Source organism: Phasianus colchicus, chromosome 36 (genome assembly GCF_987193195.1).
Source record: "Phasianus colchicus chromosome 36, bPhaCol1.hap1.1, whole genome shotgun sequence".
In the NCBI taxonomy this organism is placed as follows: Eukaryota; Metazoa; Chordata; class Aves; order Galliformes; family Phasianidae; genus Phasianus; species Phasianus colchicus.
The window spans coordinates 745,666-763,465 of NC_143471.1; the positions used below are offsets into that span (position 1 = coordinate 745,666).

The 17,800-nt window shown below is 59.5% G+C and overlaps 2 protein-coding genes and 1 pseudogene across 2 annotated transcripts; all 3 read right to left on the minus strand.

The window, feature by feature from the left end:
• Positions 1-5,395: 5,395 nt before the first annotated feature.
• LOC116241358 (SUN domain-containing protein 2-like) lies at positions 5,396-10,628 on the minus strand. Its single transcript, XM_090129365.1, has 10 exons — positions 9,348-10,628; positions 9,131-9,192; positions 8,912-8,973; positions 8,435-8,460; positions 8,037-8,172; positions 7,645-7,729; positions 6,968-7,080; positions 6,395-6,562; positions 5,946-6,032; positions 5,396-5,516 (listed from the first exon to the last, which is right to left on the minus strand). Exons 1-10 carry the CDS (start codon positions 9,521-9,523, stop codon positions 5,409-5,411), a joined length of 1,023 nt encoding a protein of 340 aa, XP_089985491.1. The 5' UTR covers positions 9,524-10,628; the 3' UTR covers positions 5,396-5,408.
• A 2,641-nt stretch (positions 10,629-13,269) lies between these two features.
• On the minus strand, positions 13,270-15,561 carry LOC149913523 (sperm-associated antigen 4 protein-like). The gene is made up of 5 exons (XM_090129426.1): positions 15,519-15,561; positions 14,842-14,954; positions 14,269-14,436; positions 13,820-13,906; positions 13,270-13,390 (listed from the first exon to the last, which is right to left on the minus strand). Exons 1-5 carry the CDS (start codon positions 15,544-15,546, stop codon positions 13,283-13,285), a joined length of 504 nt encoding a protein of 167 aa, XP_089985552.1. The 5' UTR covers positions 15,547-15,561; the 3' UTR covers positions 13,270-13,282.
• A 113-nt stretch (positions 15,562-15,674) lies between these two features.
• On the minus strand, positions 15,675-16,835 carry LOC149913524 (uncharacterized; annotated as a pseudogene).
• Between the last annotated feature and the right edge of the window lie 965 nt (positions 16,836-17,800).

A 17,800-nucleotide genomic window follows, 5' to 3' on the forward strand; every position in this document is an offset into this window, starting at 1 on the left:
GACATGAAAGATCCTCGAGTCCAACCGCAACCTGACCATCCTACCCTAACTCTAACAATCCACCACTAAATCATGTTCCTGAGCACCACATCCAGGTGTTTTTCCGGGGATGGTGACTCAAACACCTCCCTGGGCAGCCCATTCCAGTGCTTAACAACCCTTTCTGTTAAGAAGTTCTTCCTGATATCCAACCCAAACCTCCCCTGGTGCTACTTGATACCATTTCCCCTCGTCCTTTCACCTGTCACCAGTGAGAAGAGACCAACCCCGCACTCGCTGCAAGCACCTTTCAGATATTGAAAGAGAGCAGTAAGGTCTGCCCTCAGCCTCCTTTGCCCCAGACTAAACAGCCCCCCTTCCTTCACTCTCTCCTCATAGGGCACATTCTCCAAGCCCTTCACAAGCATTCTTGCCCTTCTTTGGACCTGCTCCGGCACCTCCATGTCCTTTCTGTACCGAGGTGCCCAAAACTGAACACAGAAGGCGAAGTGAGGCCTCACCAGCGCTGAGAACAGGGCCAAAATCACTTCCCTGGTCCTGCTCACCACACCACTCCTGATCCAAACCAGGATGCCATTGGCCTTCTTGGCCACCCGGGCACACTGCTGCCTCACATTCAGCCGACTGTCCATCAGTGCACCAAGGGCCCTTTCCGTCACACAGCTTTCCAGCCACTCCTCCCCAAGCCTGTAGAGTTGCCTGGGGTTGCTGTCTCCAAAACGCAGGACCCGACACTCGGCCCTATTGAAACTCACACAGTTAACCTTGGCCCATCCATCCAGTCTACCCAGGTCCATCTTTAGTGCCTTGCTCCCCTCTGGCACACCTACACTCCCTCCCAACTTGGTGTCGCCTGCAAACATACTGAGAGTGCACTCAATTTCCTCATCAAGAGCGTTAATCACCATGTTGAATAGAAGCAGCCCCAGTCCCGAGCCCTGGGGGACAGCACTCACAACCGGCTGCCAACGGCATTTAACTCCACTGACCACAAACAACTCTTTGGGCCTGGCCATCCAGCCAGTGTTTCACCAGCAGAGCGTACACCCATCCGAACTACGGCAGCCCGCTTCTCCACCAGGATGCTGTGGGGGATGGTGTAAAAGGCTTTCCTGAAGGCCAGGTAGAGCACACCGACACCCTGCCTTCATCCGCCAAGCGGGTCTTGTCAGAGAACGAAATCAGCTTCGCCAGACAGGACCTGCCTTCAGGAACCCATGCTGACCGGGCCCGACCCTGTGCGAGCACAAGAACGACTGCTCAGAGCAGCAGCTGTGGAGCAACACCAACGGCACGAGAAAGCAACGCTGAGAGCCAAGGACATCTCCAGAAGGAAGAGAAAAGCGAGTCAAGTAAGCCGTGCCACGGCCGCGTGATAATGACCTGCAGGGCCGATTCTGCTCCCCATCCCTACCCAGCAGCACGAGGGGCTGCGTGCCCAGGGAACAACCAGCAAAGCCTGCAGGCAAAGAAGGCGCTGAGCACCTCAGCCTGATCCTGATCCTGATCTGCCCGACCCCTCCCCACCTCCCCAGGAGATCCCCGAGGGCTCTCCGTTCCCCCCCTCCCGTCTTCCTCGCCCCCCGCTGCCCCTCGAGCCCCACTCGGGCTTCAGGCCGCGCGTGCGGGCCGCGTTGCCATGGCGACGGCGCGCCCTGCCTCCGTGCGGCGCGTGCAGCCGTCCCCGCGGCGACGGCGCATGCGTGACGGCGTCTCCATGCCGACGGCGCCTGAGCGCGCCCGCGCCGCTCCGCGGTTGTGGCTGCGGCGCCGCCCCCGGCCCCGGCCCCGGCCCCGGCCCCGGCCCCGGCCCGGCCGAGTGACGTCATCACGCTGCGACCCGAGCAGCCGGCCACGCGGAAGTCGTGCCGGGTCCCGCACCGCTCCGGCGCCGCGGGGCACCTCGGGGCTCCGAGCGCCGCCTCGGCTCCTACAGGTGGGTGATCGGGGGGCAGCGGGCCGGGCTTAAGGTGCTGGGGGGCCGCGTGCTGCTCTGCTTCGGCCCCGCGGCGTCTCTGCGGTGCTCGGGGCTTCCGCTCGGCGGGGGCCGCTGCCCTGTGTCTCCCCGCCTCCCCCAGCCCGTGTATTTCGCTGCCCTCCGCCCCTCCCCCCGCTGCTGATCGCCCACCCCCCCAGTCCCTCTGTGTCACTGCCGGGGTTACACCCTCTCCCCGTTCCCCCCTCCCCTCCAGTTCCCCCATTCTGATCGCTATAGTCCTCTTCCACCCCTCTCTCCGTGCCGTCCCCATTCTGACCCCCAAGGTCCCCTTGACTGTCCCCGACCCCCCCGCTCAATCCCTCGTCCCTCCCCATTCTGATCCCCAGTGTCCCTCCCCCCCCCTACTCATTCTGTTCCCTAGATTCCCCCCCCTTTCCCAGTCCCCTCTGTCTGACCCATAGAATCCCCTCTCCTCCCCCCAGGTACCCCCACTCCATTTCCCCCATTCTGATCCCTAGAGTCTCCAACCACGCCCCAGTCCCCTGTATTTGACTGCCAAGGTCCCCTGTCCTCCCTTCTCCCCCCACCTCCTCACCCCTTTTTCTGACCCCTGTACCCTCCCGTGCGCTCTTCCCTGACCCCTGGAGTCCGTTCCCCCATTTTGACTTCTAGTCCCCCCCAGTCGGACACCTTTTGTGTCCCATAGAAGCCCCTCACAACTCCTGGCTCTCCTCTCCCACTACTCCGTCTGCCCTCAGATGTCCTTTCTGCCTCGTAGAGACTCTGTTCACCTCTTTCCCCCACACAAGCCACTAAGTTCCCCCCAGACTCTCTTTCAACACCACTGAGACCTCATTCCCCTCTTTCCCCCTGCCCAGTGTCCCCCTAAGGTCTGTCCCCAGACTCCCTTTACACAGCATGGAAGCCTCAGTAACCCCTGTTTTCCTCCCACAGCCTCTCCTATCCACTCCTGGAGTCGTGCAGAAGAATCTGGAGATGTCCTAGAAGGGTCTGGGGGTGCGCAGGGGGTCCCCCGGTGGGTGCTGGGGGTCTTTGGATTCATACAGAAGGGTCTGGAGATGTCTTGGAGGGGTCTTGGAGTTGTCCAGGGGGTCCCCAGGATGGTCCTGGAGGTCCATTGAAGGATCAGGAAGCTCCCAGGATGTGTCCAGGAGCTCTGAGGAGCCACTGGGATGTCCCAGTAGAGTCTGGTAGGGTCCAGGGAGTTCTCATGTGGGTCTGAGTGGTCCTGGAGTCATCCAGAAGGGTCTGGGGATGTTCCAGAATGGTCCTGTAGGGTCTAGGGAGTTCTCAGGTGGGTTCAAAGGGTCCTGTTGTCTTCTGGAAGGGTCTGGAGATGTTTCAGAGTTGTCTTGTGGTGTCCAGGAAGGTCCTGGAGTCATCCAGAAGGGTTGGAGATGTCCCAGAGGGGTCTCTGGGAGACCAGTGTGTCCCCAGGAGTTCCCGGAGTCCGGCAGAGGTCTCCAATGGGGATTTTGAGGACAACCTCACATAGCGACACGTTCTCGCTCTGCTTTGTCTCCGTGGGATCGCCCCCAAAAATGTCTGCTTCCCTTAAAATCAGTACTGTGTCAATTTAGTTGTATTTTTTTCCGCACTTGCTTTCAGAAATGGATGATTCTCACCAAATCCCCGTGCAAAGCCCCACGGAAACATCTCCCCCCAGGGCCTCAGGGTGACACCGGGACAACCGCCCGTCCCCGAAGTTCTCACTGTCACTGTAACCATGGAACCTGGGGCCGTACCAACCCGTCTACCTCGAGAGCCCCATCAGCGCTCTGCAGCTCCTGGAGCCGGGTGATGCTGTCACCCTGGCTGTCCATGACCATCCCACGCTGTCCCCCCTGCCATGGTGGCACAACTGCAGCGCGGTGCCATCCTCATTGAAGAGGTGACGAGGAGAGGTACAGGGAGGGGGTCTGGGGACAGTCGGGGACACGTGGGGTCTGGTGTGGGTGTGACATGGGGTCGCTGGTGTCACTGTGGTTGGGTGTCACCTTCACTGGACGATATTGGGTGTCTCTGAGTGTCACTGCCTTCAGGTGGGCCGGGCTTAAGGTGCTGGGGGGCCGCGTGCTGCTCTGCCTCGGCCCCGCGGCATCTCTGCGATGCTCGGGGCTTCCGCTCGGCGGGGGCCGCTGTATTTGACTGCCAAGGTCCCCTGTCCTCCCTTCTCCCCCTTTTTCTGACCCCTGTACCCCCCTGTGTGCTCCTTTCCCCCATTTTGACTTCTAGTCCCCCCCAGTCGGACACCTTTTGTGTCCCATAGAAGCCCCTCACAACTCCTGGCTCTCCTGTCCCACTCCTCCTCTTCCACTACTCCGTCTGCCCCCAGATGTCCTTCCTGCCTCGTAGAGAGTCTGTTCACCTCTTTTCCCCACACAACCACAGGGCCAAAGGGTGTGCCCTATTGCTATAGGGGGTGGGATATGGGATTGGGATTGACAGGTGGGAGATGGGGTTGGGATGTGGGATTGGGAATGCGGTTTGGAACTGGAATTGGCATGTTGGATGTGGGATTGGGATGTGAAATTTAGGATTGGGGTGTGAGGATGTGGATATGGGATGGATACGGGATGAGTTTAGGATGGAGATGGGATCAATATGGGAAGAACATGGGATGGATTGGGGATAAGATATAGATATGGGATGGGACTGGGATGAGAATGCATTGGGGTAAGTATATGGAATGGACATGGGATGGATGTGCGGATACGGATTTGGGATAGATATGGATATGGGGTACGGGATGGGGATAGGATGTTGGGGTCAGGTAATGACATGACAACAGTACAGCGCGGACAATTGTGGGGGTACTTTCTATTTATTGGCACAGCACAGCCTGGAAAGCCCCGGTTGATGTCAGCCATAGTTCTCTGGCTGGCAGATGATGCCCCCAAACCCACACGCCGGGGGTGCTCCCACCTCCTGACTGATGGTGGAGAGAAGTGGGAGGGCAGAGGTGATGCTGGGGGGGGCAGGGGGAAGAGGGGAGCTCAGGGGCCTGCTGTGCCTGTCCTACTTCCCCCAGGCAGTGGTTTTACAGGTGTTGCATGGTGCCCCCCCCATGGGTGCCGCTCCCACCTCTTGATGGATGACAGAGAGGAGTGGGAGGGCAGAGGTGGTGCTTTGCGGGGGGGCTGGGGGCTGCAGGGCCTGGTATCCTTCTCCCTGGCATTCTGCGTGGTTTTCTGGGTGTTGGATAATGCCCCCAAACTGACAACCTGGAGGGACCGCTCCCGACCCCTGAAGGATGGATGGTGCTGGGGGACGGGGGTTGGTGTTGATGCCCCCGCTCTGCAGAGCCTGGGCTGGTGGGCTGTGGGGGCCGCGGCGGGGGCAGCAGAGCCTGGCTGCTGTCAGGCCTGGCAGGGGCCGCCCTGGTGGTGCCATGCGGCCGCTGGGCAGTGGTCGTGATTATTGCCTTTTAAGAAATCTCTGCTGTCTTTTACAAATTTCCATGAATTTCCACTTGGTACACACAGGTGTGTTCTGCGTTTCCCCAGTTGCTCCGCACCTCCAATTTGACACGGCCGAAGGCTTTGCGGGGCTCCTCCTGCCAACACAAAGAGGAGAGGCTTCGTGACGCACATGGGAAGAGCCACGGCGCATCCGCACAGCTCCCTTTGCCAGCTGCCCAACTCTGGCTTGCTCTGCTCCGCTCCCTGGGCTGCCGGGGGATGCCAGAATGGCACTGCTGATGGAGGAAGGCAGCTGCACTGCTCCCTCCCACCAGCAATCACCGCTCCACACCCACAGGGAGACAGTTTCCCTCCCACAGCGCCTTCCCGTGCTGCTCTCTCTGCCCTAGCAGAAAGAATAATTGCTTCCAAATTGCTGGGCTGCCTCGTCTGTCTTCCCCGTAGGAGTCAGCTGCGTTGGAGAACAGAGCAGAGCCTGGCTGATCAGGCAAACCCTTTCTTGCCAGGACTTGCAGGCAGCCCGGCCTTCCTGCCTGGCAGCCTGGCGCACGCGCTTGCCGTACCTGCACGTGGAAGGTCTGGGCGATGTCTCCGTCCACGTCATAAACGAATAACCCCAGGAGAGTTTCACTTTCATCCTCATCCAGTCCCTGAAAGGCAAGAGATGATTTCGGTCACATTTAGGCAGGCAGTGTGAAAAGGAACCCGTCGAGGCCAAAGGTGGGAGCCCTTCCCCCCTCCTCGGTTCTGGCAGGATTGGAGCACAAAGGAGGGTGAAGCTAAGTCGGGGCACGTGGAGCAATAGCTCCTAGCTGCTCGGCCACGAAGAGCAGCAGAGGCCTCCAGAGATGTGTAACCACCCCGAGGGTCTCCGTCCCTTGGGCAGGATGCCGCGCTCTGCAGCAGCCCACCACAGCTCTCTGGGAGCTGCCACCGCTATGGGGTCTTCTGGGGCTCTATGCCAAAGCTTTTCCCCGGGGCCCTCCAGAAGAAGCAGCAGGCAGAGACTTACCAAGACAGCAAACTCTCTGGGGGCACTGCTGACTTCCCCGGAGGGAGAGACCGCCTTGGAGATGTGCCAGATGGTGAAAGCTGTGGGCCAGATTTTCTCCGGCAGCCGGATGACCACGTGGCCCCGAGATCCTTGGAAAGCCCAGCAGTTGCCAGGAGAAATATCGGGCTGAAATGAGAAAGACGCGTCTCTCAGCGCTGAGGCAAAGAGCCGCCAGAGCTGGCTGTTGGGCAAGGAGCACAGAGCTTGCCTTCTCTGTGGGCTGCTGTTCTCCTCGTAATGCAATGTTAGTCAAGGGACGGGAGGGGAATGTGCAAAGGTTTGGACAACAGCTCTGGAGTCAACCGCCTTTCCCTGCTCGCCCAGAGCCAGCAGGGCAGCCCTCCCAGCATCTGTCGGCCCATCACCTATCTATAACCCATCCATCACCCATCGGCCGTAGCGCTGGTGCCAGTAATGTGGGGAAGAGTGTGGGCTGAGCAGTGCAGCTGGGCCAAGGAAATTGCTGCGCGCTTGCTCCTGCAGCCAGAAGGCAAGGCAGTGAACACACAGCCACCATTTCTCCTGCCATACCTTCAAGAGCGTCTCGGGAGGCTTGGCGGCGGAAAAGAGTGGAGAAAGCCAGCGGTTCTTCCAGCCTTTCCCACCAAAGCTCTTGGATGTCCTCTCTGCATCAACAGTGGCACCTGAAATAAGGATGGGAAGACGTGCACTGGGGCAGCCCAGAGATGAGCTGAAGGAGTGAATGCTCATTCCCGAAGCTCTGGGTAGGGCTCTGGGGTGCAAAATCCCTCCCGCTGTGTCTGGGAACTGTTGAGTCCCAGCCTGAGCCACTGATTGTGCACCTGGGGAAAGGAGCCGCTCAGCCCTAGGAGCACAGGTGAAGGCTTTTTAAATTCTCAGAGAGGGGAGATTCAGATGGGATGTCAGGAGGAAATTCTTGACCGGCAGTGGGCGGAGAGGCCCTGCAATGTGCTACCCACAGAAGCCATGGATGGAAGCCATGGATGGAAGCCCCATTCCTGGAGGCGATGGAGACCAGGTGGGATGGGGCCCTGAGCACCTGATGGAAAGGGTGGCAGCCCTGTCAACGGCAGGCAGTTGGACTGGGATGCTCTGTAAGGTCCCCTCAGACCTCAGCCACTCTGAAACTCTATGAGATAACTCTGACAGAAAGCAGAGCTTGGCAGGTGTTGGGGAGTGCCAGACGCAAAGCTGAGGGCAGTGAAGCTGTCCGTCTGTCTACATACCCATGGTTTCCAGAGCCCAGTTGGGCATCCAGACGCCGTTTTCCATGACTTTCTCAATGGCGTGCTGTGTCAGCTGCAGAATTTCCTGGCAACAAATAGGGAATGGAGAGACAGCAGTGAGCACAGATGCAGGAGGAGATCGGTGTGAGCAGGGAGTCCTATCCAAGAGCTAGGGGACGGCTCCATGTCTTTCCAGAAATCCGGCAAGACCTTCCACAAAGCGTGCCTTGATGAGCCGCGGGACTCCAGAGCCACAACAAAGATGGAGCTTGGGCACTGCCTTACCCCCCTGCTGCCAGCCTCGTGCCATCTCCAGAACAGCCTGGGCAGCCAGAGCACAGAGCTGTCTCTGGCAAGGGCTGAGAGCAAACAGGAGGGAGCAGCACCTTTACCTCTCTCTTCAATCCATTGATCCCGTTCTCTTGGAGGACGTCAAGCACTGACTGGAGAATCAGGTCTTTCCCGGCCGACAGCTGAGTTTTCACGTTCAGCTCCCGCCTCTTCCCCTCCAGCCAAACCGGTGAGCTCCTGAAGGCAAAGGCAAAGAGTCTTGTTCGGCACTGCTCAGCCCGCAGCTCAAAGCTCCAGTGCCATGAGGTGAAGGGTCCTGGGGGTTTGTGCCCTTCCTTATCCCCCAGCCCCTTTCATTCCTTCGCTTTGCCCAGGGCCGCCTTCCCCCGTACGGATGGCAAAGGCTGGAGCCCTGGGCACGAGGCGAAGGCGTGCCAAGAGCGCGCAGCCAGCTGAGGCCACGCTACGGACCAGGTGCAGGGCAAGGAAGTGTTCTTACCCCAGGGACGGGAGCTCACGCACAGCCTCTGCTGAAGCCACCTGGAAGAGAAAGGCATTTGATGGCAGGAAGCGCACGGAGCACGGCCAGGGCTTCCGAAGGAGCTTCCCAGGGAACCGCTGGCAGAATTTCCTGCTGCTTCCCAGCGGTTTGCAGGGCAGCGCTGCCCAAAGTCGGGCTCTTAAGCCCTCCCCGTGCTGCAGAGCATCTGCTGCTTCTCCGTTTGCTTTCCCAGCCCCTCCAGACTCCCCAGTGCCAGGGATGGGCCAAAGGCCCATTCTTCCCATGCGCTACCGCCTTCAGCCCAAGCTCCGAGCTGGGCACCGGGAAGGTGCTTCCAGACCGAAGCCCACCCTGCTGCCAAGGCGACCCCAGCCCGGCTCAAGGTCCGCCCTCCGCCTCAGCAGTGAGGAGCCCGTGGCCAAACTCCCGTCCCTGCAGAGGCAGAAGGGCAGAGCTTTGGCCTCTGCCGCACACCGCGGCACTGACCTGCGGGACGTCGCTTCTCCAAGCTGCCAATATCCAGAGGAAGGCTCCAGCTGTGGGGGACATCAGTCGGGACAGGCCATTAGTTTGCTCAGACCGCTCCGAGCCCCGCAGCCCCGTTTTCCTCCTCCAGACCCAGCGGGGACACGCCGTGCAGGACAGTCCCGCTCCCCAGCTCTGCTGGGGTGGCTTTGGGTGGGGAACGCTCACCAGAAAGCACTGCTAGAAGCAGGATGGGGCTCCTCCTTCCCCTCTCTTGGGCGACGCCTTGCCTAAGGGAGAGATCAGACAGCGGTTATCACGGCCCAGAGCGGGAGCAGGGCTGTGCCCACGGCAGGGGATTTGAGGCCGCCTGGCTGCAGAAAGCCCGGCAGCACGCGCTGCTCCTGGCTTCCCCTCCCTGCATTCTGGGCCCTGCCGCACCCACCTGCCCAGCTGGGCTGGCATTTTGGCACCTTCACTCCAGCAGACACAGGGAACAGCTCGCTCTCCTCCCAGGACACGAGCACCTCTTCCCACTCGCCTGCTCTGCAATCCTGGCGGGACTGCACTGCTGCATCGGTCTGCGGCGTGGCTGAGTAGGACGGCGGGTTCTGATGTCATAATAGCTGACAGCTGCCGAGGCCGAGGGACGCCTTCTAGGCCCTCCCAGGGCGTGCCCAGGAGGCACAGAGCCCATGGCTGTGAGCCCAGCCCGGGGTGAAATTGCCAGAAACACCTCCGAGCGCAGAGAGGAGCCGCGGTGTGGATGTCTGTGCTGTTGCACAGCTGCTCCCGTCCTGGGCACGGACAGGCTGAGTGCTCCTGGCTGTGAAAGTCACAGACTCATGGACTGCCCGGTGTTGAAAAGGACTACGATGCTCATCCAGTCCCAACCCCCTGCTGTGTGCAGGTCGCCAACCAGCAGAGCAGGCTGTCTAGAGCCACATCCAGCCTGGCCTCGAACGCCTGCAGGGATGGGGCATCCACAGCCTCCTTGGGCAAGCTGTCCCAGTGCCTCCACGCCCTCCAAGTAAAAAACTTCCTCCTAATACCCAACCTAAGTCTGCTGTCTCAGTTTAAGCCCATTCCCCCTTGTCCTATCACCATCTGCTCACAAACAGCCGTTCCCCCTCCTGTTCATACGCTCCCTTCACGCACTGGAAGGCCACAGTCGGGTCTCCCCAGAGCCTTCTCTTCTCCAGGCTAAACAAGCCGAGCAGAGGGGGACAATCACCTCCCTCTCCCTGCTGGCCCCCCCTTTTTTCATGCAGCCCAGCACACAGTTGGCTGCAAGCGCACGCTGCTGGCCCGCGGCCAGCTTCTCATCCACCAGGACCCCCGAGTCCTTCTCCGCAGGGCTGCTCTCCAGCAGATCTTCCCCCAGTCTGTACCAGTACCTGGCATTGCCCCGACCCGATGCAGCACGCTGCCCTCGGCCTTATTGAACCTCATTAGGTTTTCGTGGGCCCACTTCTCCAGCCTGTCCGGGACACCCTGGATGGCTTCCCTTCCCCCTGCCATCTCAATCACACCGCTCAGCTTGGTGTCATCACAAACTTGCTGAGGATGCACTCGATGCCATCGTCTGTCACTGATGAAGATGTTGAAGAGCACCGCTCCCAGGACCGACCCCTGAGGGACACCGGGGACTTCAGCGGACAGCCACGATTTTGCAGATATGATGGAGAGTGGCTCGGCGACCACATCAGCCATCTCTTTCCGAACCCTGGGATGGGTATCATCCGCTCCCCCGGCCTTACAGACCTTCAGTTCCATGAGAAGCTCTGGACTTGTTCCGCTGTTACAGCGGGACGGAATCCGCTCCTCTCACCCACACTGAGGGCTTCGGGGTCCTGGCAGCCGTGGGGAGGAGCCTGACCAGCAGTGAGGAGTGAGGCAAAGCTCTTATTGCGCACCTCAGCTTTTCCCATGTCGGAGGAAGCCAGTTCTCCGTCCTCACTTATCAGAGGGGGAACGCTCTCCTCTCCTGCCTGTGTGCCTGCAGAACCCCTTGTCATTTTCACATCCCTCACCAAGTTCAGCTCCACCTGTGCCTTGGCTTTCCTAATCCTATCCCTGCACACACACACAGCAGCGCCGTGGCAATTTGCAGAGCTTAACTTGGAGTTCCATCACACGTTGTGTTTTTGCACTCAGACGTTACCGGCTGCCGAGCGGAGCGGCTGATGAGGCCATAGTGAGCTTTTTTCCTAACAGTGTGTGGGACCTGAGGAAAATGTCCGTGCACATTTTGAGGCAAAAGATAAAAGTATTCTACTGGGACTGCGGTGCTTCTCGTGAGGCACAATCATGGAGGCAGAAGGGAGAAGTATTCCTTTGTGACCCGTGCAAAGTTATTGAGGAGGAACGAGGCTGTTCTCCCACTAAGGCTGGAACAGAAGGTTTTGGAACTGTCGCTCATGGATTCCTTTTGCTAAACTCACACGTTGGTTCTTAAACTGATGTGCTAATGCCTGATGCCGGACAGAGCACCCCGCATCAATGCCTCCTTTGCCTTTGAGGATTACGATGTTCATATTGTTGGAAATATCCAAATCACTTATCAGTGTCTTTGATAAAGCAGACTTTATTCGCAATTGCAGCGGCAGGATCCCACCAGCAGCAGCGTGCACAGAAAGCAGCCTTACATCTTTTATGCCCTATTACCTATCTCTGTTATTCTCTCTACTATCCCTACTGCTTATCTCTTTCTCCCCTGGTTCCTCATTGGCTGAGTACTTCAGGATCACAACCTTCCTGACGCTCAGCTGAACACACAGATGCTGGACAAACGTGAATTTTTGCCAGCTCAGCATGGATTGCTGATTATTTAACTTCTCACACCTGCTCACTCAACACTCGGTCATTGTTTCTGGACATCTGCTCGTCCTTGCATAGAGATAAGCTGGGAAGGAGGATAGAGGGGAGTATCCTGATGCCTGCCCGTTGCATCCCATCCCCGGAGCTCTGCCCTCCCCCAGTCGCTCCCCCAGCTCCCCAGCAGATCCCTGAGGGCTCTCCGTTCCCCCCACACTCTTCTTCTCCTTCAACCTTACTGCCCCACGAGCCCCACTCGGGCTTCAGGCCCTATGCAACCGCCTCACCCCCCCACATCCCCATCCCAGGGTATTTCACTGCCTTCCCCCCCACCCCCACCACGGGTGGCCCACAACCCCCCGCGTCCCTCAGTCTGACCCCCGGGGTTACACTCTCCCCCCTCTCCCCCACCTCCAATTCCCCCATTCTCATCTATGGAGTCCTCTTCCACCCCTCCCTCCCCTCAGTTGTTTCCTCCATCAGTGTCTTTCCCATTCTGACCCCCAGGGTGCCCTGTCTGACCCCCGACCCCCTGTTCCTTCCTCGGTCCCCCACTCTGATCCCCTGTGTCCCCTTTCTTGCCCCCCCATGTGTCTTCCCATTTTGTCCCCTAGATACATCTCCCCCAGTCCCCTCTGACACCCAGAATTCCCCATCCCCCCAAGAATCCCCACTCCAACTCCCCCATTCTGATCCGTAGTCTCCTCCTGTCCCCCAGTCCCCTCACTTTGCCACCCCAGGCCTCCTGTCTTCCCTTACTCCCCCCCAATCCTGACCCCCTTTTCTGACCCCTAGAGTCCCCTGTACCCCCCATGCCCTCCTTCCTGACCTCGGGAGTCCGTTCCCCCATTTTGACCCCCAATATTCCCCAACTGGACCCCCTTTATGTCCCATACATGACAACAGTACAGCGCGGACAATTGTGGTGGTACTTTCTATTTATTGGCACAGCACAGCCTGGAAAGCCCCGGCCGATGCCAGCAGTGGTTCTCTGGCCTGCAGATGATGCCCCCAAACCCACACGCCGGGGGTGCTCCCACCTCCTGACTGATGGTGGAGAGAAGTGGGAGGGCAGAGGTGATGCTGGGGGGGGCGGGGGGAAGAGGGGAGCTCAGGGGCCTGCTGTGCCTGTCCTACTTCCCCCAGGCAGTGGTTTTACAGGTGTTGCATGATGCCCCCCCCATGGGTGCCGCTCCCACCTCTTGATGGATGACAGAGAGGAGTGGGAGGGCAGAGGTGGTGCTTTGCGGGGGGGCTGGGGGCTGCAGGGCCTGGTATCCTTCTCCCTGGCATTCTGCGTGGTTTTCTGGGTGTTGGATAATGCCCCCAAACTGACAACCTGGAGGGACCGCTCCCGACCCCTGAAGGATGGATGGTGCTGGGGGACTGGGGTTGGTGTTGATGCCCCTGCTCTGCAGAGCCTGGGCTGGTGGGCTGTGGGGGCCGTGGCGGGGGCAGCAGAGCCCGGCTGCTGTCAGGCCTGGCAGGGGCCGCCCTGGTGGTGCCATGCAGCCGCTGGGCAGTGGTCGTGATTATTGCCTTTTAAGAAATCTCTGCTGTCTTTTACAAATTTCCATGAATTTCCACTTGGTACACACAGGTGTGTTCTGCGTTTCCCCAGTTGCTCCGCACCTCCAATTTGACACGGCCGAAGGCTTTGCGGGGCTCCTCCTGCCAACACAAAGAGGAGAGGCTTCGTGATGCACATGGGAAGAGCCACGGCGCATCCGCACAGCTCCCTTTGCCAGCTGCCCAACTCTGGCTTGCTCTGCTCCGCTCCCTGGGCTGCCGGGGGATGCCAGAATGGCACTGCTGATGGAGGAAGGCAGCTGCACTGCTCCCTCCCACCAGCAATCGCCGCTCCACACCCACAGGGAGACAGTTTCCCTCCCACAGCGCCTTCCCGTGCTGCTCTCTCTGCCCTAGCAGAAAGAATAATTGCTTCCAAATTGCTGGGCTGCCTCGTCTGTCTTCCCCGTAGGAGTCAGCCGCGTTGGAGAACAGAGCAGAGCCTGGCTGATCAGGCAAACCCTTTCTTGCCAGGACTTGCAGGCAGCCCGGCCTTCCTGCCTGGCAGCCTGGCGCACGCGCTTGCCGTACCTGCACGTGGAAGGTCTGGGCGATGTCTCCGTCCACGTCATAAACGAATAACCCCAGGAGAGTTTCACTTTCATCCTCATCCAGTCCCTGAAAGGCAAGAGATGATTTCGGTCACATTTAGGCAGGCAGTGTGAAAAGGAACCCGTCGAGGCCAAAGGTGGGAGCCCTTCCCCCCTCCTCGGTTCTGGCAGGATTGGAGCACAAAGGAGGGTGAAGCTAAGTCGGGGCACGTGGAGCAATAGCTCCTAGCTGCTCGGCCACGAAGAGCAGCAGAGGCCTCCAGAGATGTGTAACCACCCCGAGGGTCTCCGTCCCTTGGGCAGGATGCCGCGCTCTGCAGCAGCCCACCACAGCTCTCTGGGAGCTGCCACCGCTATGGGGTCTTCTGGGGCTCTATGCCAAAGCTTTTCCCCGGGGCCCTCCAGAAGAAGCAGCAGGCAGAGACTTACCAAGACAGCAAACTCTCTGGGGGCACTGCTGACTTCCCCGGAGGGAGAGACCGCCTTGGAGATGTGCCAGATGGTGAAAGCTGTGGGCCAGATTTTCTCCGGCAGCCGGATGACCACGTGGCCCCGAGATCCTTGGAAAGCCCAGCAGTTGCCAGGAGAAATATCGGGCTGAAATGAGAAAGACGCGTCTCTCAGCGCTGAGGCAAAGAGCCGCCAGAGCTGGCTGTTGGGCAAGGAGCACAGAGCTTGCCTTCTCTGTGGGCTGCTGTTCTCCTCGTAATGCAATGTTAGTCAAGGGACGGGAGGGGAATGTGCAAAGGTTTGGACAACAGCTCTGGAGTCAACCGCCTTTCCCTGCTCGCCCAGAGCCAGCAGGGCAGCCCTCCCAGCATCTGTCGGCCCATCACCTATCTATAACCCATCCATCACCCATCGGCCGTAGCGCTGGTGCCAGTAATGTGGGGAAGAGTGTGGGCTGAGCAGTGCAGCTGGGCCAAGGAAATTGCTGCGCGCTTGCTCCTGCAGCCAGAAGGCAAGGCAGTGAACACACAGCCACCATTTCTCCTGCCATACCTTCAAGAGCGTCTCGGGAGGCTTGGCGGCGGAAAAGAGTGGAGAAAGCCAGCGGTTCTTCCAGCCTTTCCCACCAAAGCTCTTGGATGTCCTCTCTGCATCAACAGTGGCACCTGAAATAAGGATGGGAAGACGTGCACTGGGGCAGCCCAGAGATGAGCTGAAGGAGTGAATGCTCATTCCCGAAGCTCTGGGTAGGGCTCTGGGGTGCAAAATCCCTCCCGCTGTGTCTGGGAACTGTTGAGTCCCAGCCTGAGCCACTGATTGTGCACCTGGGGAAAGGAGCCGCTCAGCCCTAGGAGCACAGGTGAAGGCTTTTTAAATTCTCAGAGAGGGGAGATTCAGATGGGATGTCAGGAGGAAATTCTTGACCGGCAGTGGGCGGAGAGGCCCTGCAATGTGCTACCCACAGAAGCCATGGATGGAAGCCATGGATGGAAGCCCCATTCCTGGAGGCAATGGAGACCAGGTGGGATGGGGCCCTGAGCACCTGATGGAAAGGGTGGCAGCCCTGTCAACGGCAGGCAGTTGGACTGGGATGCTCTGTAAGGTCCCCTCAGACCTCAGCCACTCTGAAACTCTATGAGATAACTCTGACAGAAAGCAGAGCTTGGCAGGTGTTGGGGAGTGCCAGACGCAAAGCTGAGGGCAGTGAAGCTGTCCGTCTGTCTACATACCCATGGTTTCCAGAGCCCAGTTGGGCATCCAGACGCCGTTTTCCATGACTTTCTCAATGGCGTGCTGTGTCAGCTGCAGAATTTCCTGGCAAAAATAGGGAATGGAGAGACAGCAGTGAGCACAGATGCAGAGGAGATCGGTGTGAGCAGGGAGTCCTATCCAAAAGCTAGGGGAGGGCTCCATGTCTTTCCAGAAATCCGGCAAGACCTTCCACAAAGCGTGCCTTGATGAGCCACGGGAATCCAGAGACACAGCAAAGATGGACCTTGGGCTCTGCCTGACCCCCTTGCTGACAGCCTCGTGCCATCTCCAGAACAGCCTGGGCAGCCAGAGCACAGAGCTGTCTCTGGCAAGGGCTGAGAGCAAACAGGAGGGAGCAGCACCATTACCTCTCTTCAATCCATAGATCCCGTTCTCTTGGAGGACATCAAGCACTGACTGGATAATCAGGTCCTTCCCGGACGATAGCTGAGTTTTTCACGTTCAGCTCCTGCCTCTTCCCCTCCAGCCAAACCGGTGAGCTCCTGAAGGCAAAGGCAAAGAGTCTTGTTCGGCACTGCTCAGCCCGCAGCTCAAAGCTCCATTGCCATGAGATGAAGGGTCCTGGGGCTTTGTGCCCTTCCTTATCCCCCAGCCCCTTTCGTTCCTTCGCTTTGCCCAGGGCTGCCTTCCCCCGTACGGATGGCAAAAGCTGGAGCCCTGGACACGAGGCGAAGGCGTGCCAAGAGCGCGCAGCCAGCTGAGGCCACGCTACAGACAAGGTGCGGGGCAAGGAAGTGTTCTTACCCCAGAGACGGGAGCTCACACACAGGCTCTGCTGAAGCCACCTGGAAGAGAAAGGCATTTGATGGCAGGAAGCGCACGGAGCACGGCCAGGGCTTCCAAAGGAGCTTCCCAGGGAACCGCTGGCAGAATTTCCTGCTGCTTCCCAGCGGTTTGCAGAGCAGCGCTGCCCAAAGTCGGGCTCTTAAGCCCTCCCCGTGCTGCAGAGCATCTGCTGCTTCTCCGTTTGCTTTCCCAGCCCCTCCAGACTCCCCAGTGCCAGGGATGGGCCAAAGGCCCATTCTTCTCACGCACTGCCGCCTTCAGCCCGAGCTCCGAGCTGGGCACTGGGAAGGTGCTTCCACACCCGAAGCGCACCCTGCTGCCAAGGCGACCCCAGCCCGGCTCAAGGTCCGCCCTCCACCTGTAGGTAGTGAGGGTCTGGCGCCCGGAAGATATCGCGTTGTACAGGAAGACAGGGTCCCTCTCCCGATAGCCGATAGCGTTCAGTGCCCAGGTGATATAAGGCCATTTTTCCCGCCAATAAACGCCATTTGCCGTCTACCACATTGGTGTCAGCGAGCTGATGGACCGAGCGACCTGGGATTGGTCGCCGTGCCGTTCCCAAACCAGGTCGCCACGCCTACGATAGGCAATAAGTGGTGCCGAAACCCGGGATTGTCGCCTGGATGGGTGAACGGCGGCCGGAGCGGCCGGACCAGCCTGGCGGGGAGGACGCTCTTGGACCAACAAGGAGGATGGAAGTCCTTGTGAAGGTCGTATCACAGTTAGATAAGCGGTGGGGTATCGATCGTAAGCCCAAAGATTTTACTCTCACTATTGCGAGGCTTTTGCAAATGAGGGTCATTGACCAGCCGGTGGATATTCTCCACCCCGAAGTGTGCGGTAAGCGCACTAAAGCGTTAACTGAGGAGACGATGTCCTCGGGCTGTGAGAGAAGCCTAGAGTCGTGGGGGAGAGTCGTGCGGGCCCTGTGCAGGGCCATGCAGGAGCGGGAGACCTGGAGGGCGGTGGAGAGCCGTTTGTTGGCCACCCCGGGACTGGGAGTCGGGGCGGCCACGCGGACTTTGCACCCCTCTGACGGTGATGATGACATGTCCTCTCAGTCGAACCCCGACCCGCCCACGGAGGGACAGAAACGAGCGAAGTCCTTCTGGGGTGGGTTAATCGAGGAGGCCAGGGCTGCCGCGGGGAAATCAGAGCCTGAGGAAGTGTGGGCTCGACCGCCCCCCTATGCGCCCCAAGATGGCGCCGAGCCAGAAGAGGGAGGGCGGGGGGAGGACGCCCTTGGCGGGAACATCGAGGAGGTGTTAGATAAAGGCGGTGGGAGCGACCGGGAAGGTGAGGGCAGCGTGAGTGAAGGGTGGAAAGCCAATCAGAGCGGCCGTCTGAAGAAATGCCGCTGTGGGGCGAACATCCCGCCGAGCAGAGGGCGGGACGAACCAAGAGGGAGGGAACGGGCCTGCCCGCAAGGGAGGCGGGCGGGGCCGGAGCCTAA